This window comes from Phyllopteryx taeniolatus, chromosome 13 (genome assembly GCF_024500385.1).
Source record: "Phyllopteryx taeniolatus isolate TA_2022b chromosome 13, UOR_Ptae_1.2, whole genome shotgun sequence".
NCBI classification, from domain to species: Eukaryota; Metazoa; Chordata; class Actinopteri; order Syngnathiformes; family Syngnathidae; genus Phyllopteryx; species Phyllopteryx taeniolatus.
The window spans coordinates 26,356,427-26,363,572 of record NC_084514.1 but is presented as its reverse complement, the minus strand read 5'-3'; the positions used below and the strand labels follow the sequence as shown (position 1 = coordinate 26,363,572).

Below are 7,146 nucleotides of genomic sequence, written 5' to 3'. Positions count from 1 at the left end.
CCGTATACATACGTATACATACGTATACATACGTATACATACGTATACACGTATACACACGTATACACGTATACACACGTATACACGTATACACACGTATACACGTATACACACGTATACACGTATACACACGTATACACGTATACACACGTATACACGTATACACACGTATACACGTATACACACGTATACACGTATACACACGTATACACGTATACACACGTATACACGTATACACGTATACACACGTATACACGTATACACACGTATACACGTATACACACGTATACACGTATACACACGTATACACGTATACACACGTATACACGTATACACACGTATACACGTATACACACGTATACACGTATACACACGTATACACGTATACACACGTATACACGTATACACACGTATACACGTATACACGTATACATACGTATACACGTATACATACGTATACACGTATACATACGTATACACGTATACATACGTATACACGTATACATACGTATACACGTATACATACGTATACACGTATACATACGTATACACGTATATACACGTATACACGTATACACACGTATATACACGTATATACACGTATACACGTATATACACGTATACACACGTATATACACGTATACACACGTATACATACGTATATACGTATATACACGTATATATACGTATACACGTATATATACGTGTATACGTGTATATACGTATATATACACGTGTATATGTGTATATACGTATATATACACGTGTATGTGTATATACGTATATATACGTGTATATACGTATATATACGTGTATATGTGTATATACGTATACGTGTATATACGTATATATGTGTATATACGTATATATACGTATATATGTGTATATACGTATATATACACACACACACATATACACACACACACGCACACAGTGGGTATGGAAAGTATTCAGACCCCCTTCAATTTTTCACTGTTATATTGCAGCCATTTGCTAATACCAAGTTCATTTTTTTCCCCTCAATGTGCACACAGCACCCCATATTGACAGAAAAAAACAGAATTGAATTTTTTTTCAGATTTTAAAAAAAAATTAAATAAAAAATAAATTAAAAAAATATCACACAGCCATAAGGATTCAGACCCTTTGCTCAGTATTTAGTAGAAGCACCCTTTTGAGCTAATAAAGCCATGAGTTTTTTTGGGAATGAAAGTTTTTACCCCTGGATTTGGGGATCCACTGCCATGCCTCCTTGCAGATCCTCTCCAGTTGTCAGGTTGGATGGTGAACGTTGGTGGACAGCCATTTTCAGGTCTCTCCAGAGATGCTCAATTGGGTTCAGGGTCTTCTCCCCCAATTGCTCAGTTTGGCCGCACCTTGGCCAGATCTGTGCTATTGCCACAATTCTGTCTCTGAGCTCTTAAGGGAGTTGCTTTGAGCTCATGATTCTCATTTGCTCTGACATGCACTGTGAGCTGTAAGGTCTTATATAGACAGGTGTGTGGCTTTCCTAAACAAGTCCGATCAGTATAATCAGACACAGCTGGACTCCAATGAAGGTGGAGAACCATCTCAAGGATGATCAGAAGAAATGGACAGCACCCGAGTTCAATATATGAGTGTCACAGCAAAGGGTCTGAATACACATGGCTGTGATATTTCTGTTTTTCTTGTTTAATAAATCTGCAAAAAATTCAATAATAGTTTTTTTCTGTCTATGGGGTGCTATGTGTACATTAATGAGGAAAAAAATACTTCAGTGAAAAATTGAAGGGGGTCTGAATACTTTCCATACCCACTGTGTGTGTGTGTGTGTATATAATTCATTCATGTTCACCATTATGGTGTTGCTTGGAGAGCCAAGTATGTTGTTTTCCTGGAGGTGGTACTTGATGTAAAGGGTTTAAGAAGCACTGCTTTAACCATATGTGTTACTTCCGCGTTCATCAACAGCCTCACAGCCGTGCTACCAAAAGGTTCATAGCCAGTAAAGTAACAGGAATTTACGTATGAGGATGGAATAAATATTGAAAATTCCACGGCAATGTGTCGTTAAGGAACACAGACCAGCGAATGTTGCTCGGGTCATCTTTAAGTGTATTACCGTTATTCTAAGTAAAATGCCAAGATTATAAGATGACATCAAAATACAGTATAGCGTACGAAAATGACTCCTTTGTGACACTGAAAATAAAATATATCGATACACTTAAAGTAGATCACCTTCGAAATACACTAGTTGTGACCTCGTCAGTCAAGGACGGCGAACGGCTACATGCTAACAAGGAACGTCACGCTTGGAGAGAACTTACCACAGCGCCTATCTTTTCCTTGGCAGGTCTAGTGTAGACATTTGCCCTCTGACAAACAGTGTGTCCCCGCAGGACGGGTGCAGCACGGCAAGCGACGGTTCGCAGAAGCCCGGACATATTTGTGAGCCTTCTGTAATGACGAGCGAGAACGTCCTATCGTGGTCGCTGTAAGCTGTTCGCCGAACTGGGCGACTGCTTGAGGTCACTTCCGTTCTTTGCAGCAGCGAAACTCCAAAGGAATTGTTCAATGCCGCCTACAGTCCTGGAGAAGGATGGCTGCAGCTGCAACCTCGCAGATGGTCACAATGACAAACTGCGCATCACGCAGTGTTGGGAAGATTACTTTGGAAATATAGTTGGTTACAATTACAAGTTACACCGCTGAAAATGTAATTGGAGTGTAACTGTTTAAACTGCTTTTTCAAAGCAATCAAGCTGATGACATTTGATTACTTTTATTAACTTTGAATAAATGATGTATCAACATGGTGTATTACATGTTGATCCGAAAACAAAAAAGTGGATTAAACACAATATTATTTGTGAATTTACCACATATTTTTTCTTTACACAGACAATAAAATGATAAAACATGATGAAATGCACGTAATGAATTTTAAAAAATTGTTTGTTGTATGGCGGCACGGTGGCATGACTGGTTAGAGCGTCTGCCTCACAGTTCTGAGGACTGGGGTTTCAATCCCCGGCTGTGTGGAGTTTGCATGTTCTCCCGTGCCTACGTGGGTTTTCTCCGGGCACTCCGGTTTCCTCCCACATCCCAAAAACCTGCATGGTAGGTTAATTGACAACTCTAAATTGCCTGTAGGTGTGAATGTGAGTGCTAATGGTTGTTTGTATGTGCCCTGCGATTGGCTGGCAACCAGTTCAGGGTGTACCCCGCCTCCTGCCCGATGACAGCTGGGATAGGCTCCAGTACGCCCGCGACCCAAATGAGGAGAAGCGGCTCACAAAATGGCTGGATGGATGTTTGTTGTATTATATGCACAGTATACACCATGTGGAAAACCACCATACCATACCATGTTAACCAAATGACAAATGTGCATAATTTTGACAATATCGATTGATATGACAACCGAGATAAGGGAATGGTCATGAACGGAACAGAGGATAGGACCCAAAAATGCACGACTCCAAAACAAATGGACAGTTTCCAAAAAGAGAGGTTTAATACACGGGCATAGGTCGGTACACAGGCAGGCAATCCAAGAAAGGCAACAGTATCCAAAAACATGAGGCAAAAAGGCGAGGTCGATAATCGGAACAGGGTCAAGTCTTACTGTGAGTCTGTGACGTGGGAGCAAGGAATGCTGGAATGCGACGACAAGGTACAACGAACTGGCGACGAGAGGGAATGAGACACGAGGTTAAATACAAGGGGTAATTAGGGTGAACGAGGCACAGGTGGTGAAGATGCTCTCAGGAGCAGGTGTGTGTGAAACAGGGGGAAGACAAAAAACGGAACACACACCCATGACAGGAATGTTCCATAAAAACGTCCAAAATGACGACGAGGAAACTGTTCAAAAGTCAACGTTGTTTTATGTATTCAAAAGTTTGTCACACATGAAGACAAATGGCCTTGTTTTTGTGCCAGTTATGCCGCTTCCCGACCAAGCACGGCAAACGCCAGACAATCTTAAGTCTTATAAGATTATCCGATAAGACTGTCCTGAGGTGTCTGACTGGTTAGCACATATGCCACAGTTCTGAGGACCGGGATTCAAATCCTGGCCCCGCCAGTGTGGAGTTTGGATGTTCTCCCCATGCCTGCATGGGTTTTCTCCGGGTACTCCGGTTTCATCCCAAAAACATGCATGGTCGGTTAATTGAAGACTCTAAATTGCCCGTAGATGGGAATGTGAGTGCGAATGGCTGTTTGTTTATACATCATTCCATCCATCCATTTTCTGAGCCGCTTCTCCTCACTAGGGTTGCGGACGTGCTGGAACCTATCCCAGCTGTCATCGGACAGGAGGCGGGGTACACCCTGAACTGGTTGCCAGCCAATCGCAGGGCACATACAAACAAACAACCAGTCGCACGCACAGTCATGCCTACGGGCAATTTAGAGTCTCCAATTAATGCATGTTTTTGGGATGTGGGAGGAAACCGGAGTGCCCGGAGAAAACCCACGCAGGCACGGGGAGAACATGCAAACTCCACACAGGAGGGGCCGGGTATTGAATCCGGGTCCTAAGAGCTGTGAGGCAGACGCTCTAACCAATCGTACACCGTGCCGCCACATTTAAAACAAAGAGAAAAAAAAAAATAAAAGTACAATTAAAACAGCGTACAGTGCAAGAAATATCCTTTCAAAGTGGAAATACTCTAAAAAGCATTAGAAAAAAGAAGAGTTTTTAACGTGGACTTAAAAACATTCACACTTGGGGCTGATGTCACTTCTGTTGGCAACTTATTCCATTTGCGTGCACCATCATGGCTAAATGCTGCTTCACCATGTTTGCTTTGGACTCTGTGCTCCACTATTTAACCTGAGTGTCGATCTCAAAGCCCGACTGAATTTATATTCCATTAGCATTTCTTTAATGTATTCAGAACCTAAACCATTTAGGGATTTATAGACCAGTAGCAGAACTTTAAAATCTATTCTAAAGCAGACTGGAAGCCAGGGTAAAGACTTTAGAATTGGAGTAATATGCTCTAACCTCTTTGTTCTGGTCAGAACCCGAGCTGCAGCATTTTGAATCAGCTGCAGCTGTTTAATGCTCTCTTTAGGGAGTCCAGTCAGAAGACCATTACAATAGTCAAGTCTACTTGAGATAAAAGCATGGATAAGCTTCTTCTGGTCTGCTTGACACATGCAAGCCTTCACTTTGGATATGTTCTTCAGATGGTAGAAGGCATTTTTAGTATTTTTTGATTTGATATGACTGTTGAAAGTCAGGTCAGAATCTATCAGTACACCAAGGTTTCGGAGTTGGTCTTTGGTCTTAAAAGAAAGTGACTCCAGGTTTTTACTAACAGCAATCCTCTTTTCTTTATTGCCAAAAATAATTATCTCAGTTTTGTTGTGGTTTAATTGAAGAAGATTTTGGCTCATCCAGATATTTATCTTAGTTTGACAGTGACATAAAACCTCAATTGAACTGTAGTCACCTGGCGACACTGCTAGATATAACTGTGTGTCATCTGCATTTCTATGATAGTCAAAATTAAAGTTCTGAAGAATTTGACCCAAGGGTAGCATATACAGGCTGACCAGGAGGGGTCCAATAACTGACCCATGACGGACCCCATAGGTCATTGCCATTCGATGAGATTGAACACTTTCAATGGTTACAAAATAACTCCTTTCCTCCAGGTAGGACTTGACATTTGCATGTACACAAGTTTATCAGTTTGAACATGAAATATCTTGTCTTTGTAGTGTCCATCCATCCATCCATTTTCCGAGCCGCTTCTCCTCACTAGGGTCGCGGGCGTGCTGGAGCCTATCCCAGCTGTCATCGGGCAGGAGGCGGGGTACACCCTGAACTGGTTGCCAGCCAATCGCAGGGCACAGAGAAACAAACAACCATTCGCACTCACAGTCATGCCTACGGGCAATTTAGAGTCTCCAATTAATGCATGTTTTTGGGATGTGGGAGGAAACCGGAGTGCCCGGAGAAAACCCACGCAGGCACGGGGAGAACATGCAAACTCCACACAGGCGGGGCCCGGGATTGAACCCGGGTCCTCAGAACTGTGAGGCTGACGCTCTAACCAGTCGGCCACCGTGCCGCCTCTTTGTAGTGTATTGAATTAAATATAGGTTGAACATGATTTGCAAATCAATTTATTCTGTTTTTTATTTATGTTTAACACAATGTCCCAACTTCATTGGAATTGGGGTTGTATTATCATTTTATCATTTTGCTGATTTGTGCTGATATTTAACCAGATGGATTGTATTTTTTCACTAAAATAAGAAGCAAATTTATTGCATTTATCTGCTGTTAGGAGTTCTGTAGCTATATGATTCTGGTTGTGATCTTGTCAATCACAGCAAACAGAGTGCGAGTATTGTTGAAGTTCTTACTGATGATTTCAGAAAAGAGTGCCGTCTAGCCCTGATTAACTCTTGGTTAAAATTACAAAGACTTTGTCTTTAGAGGTCATTGTCAATTTGGAGTTTAGTTTTTCTCCAATTACGTTCTGCTTTCCTAGACTTTGATTTAGAGGTCTTTACCATCATTGTGCTCCTCAACGGTGTTCTTGGTCACCTCAAGATTGCCTTAGTTTTAATAGGAGCGAGAGCAATCATGACATTTGAGATTTTACAGGTGAAATTATCCAAAAGTTCATCAAATGTCTCAGCATTCACAGTTTGTGGCACAGCTATGGTCTCCATAAACTTAGTGGTGGTACTCTCATTTATGTACTGTTTCTTCATAGACATAGAGGTTGTCTGAACATTTGGAAGAATCTGTAATCAGTCAGAAATAGCCATATCCTTAATGTCAACTGATTTTGAGAATTTCAATATCCTGAGAGATGACCAGGTCTAAGATGTGACCTTGAGTGTGGGTTGGACCCTTAATATGTTGAGAGAGGTCAAATGTGTACAGTATAGCAGAAAGTTCTTGAGATTTTTTTTCCCATGTTATTGTCAACATGAATGTTCAAGTCTCCCATTATGACAGAATAGTTGTCGTCAATATATTAAAAATGCATCTCCCGGTGGCAAAGTGACACCATCGACTGGAAAGAACAATAGACAAATTCACACCTAAATACGTCAGGAATCAAAACATGCTGTTGACATTTGTATATATATATATATATATATATATATTTTATCCTTATCACT

The 7,146-nt window shown here is 41.2% G+C and overlaps 1 protein-coding gene across 1 annotated transcript in view; it reads right to left on the bottom strand.

The window, feature by feature from the left end:
- The window catches only part of LOC133487787 (cytochrome c oxidase subunit 8A, mitochondrial-like), an 11,723-nt gene extending 9,212 nt beyond the window's left edge, over positions 1 to 2,511 (bottom strand). The window contains exon 1 of the mRNA XM_061794914.1: positions 2,313 to 2,511. Coding sequence (XP_061650898.1) covers positions 2,313 to 2,429 — 117 coding nt within the window. The 5' untranslated portion in view covers positions 2,430 to 2,511. The remainder of the gene's footprint in view (positions 1 to 2,312) is intronic.
- Positions 2,512 to 7,146: the final 4,635 nt, after the last annotated feature.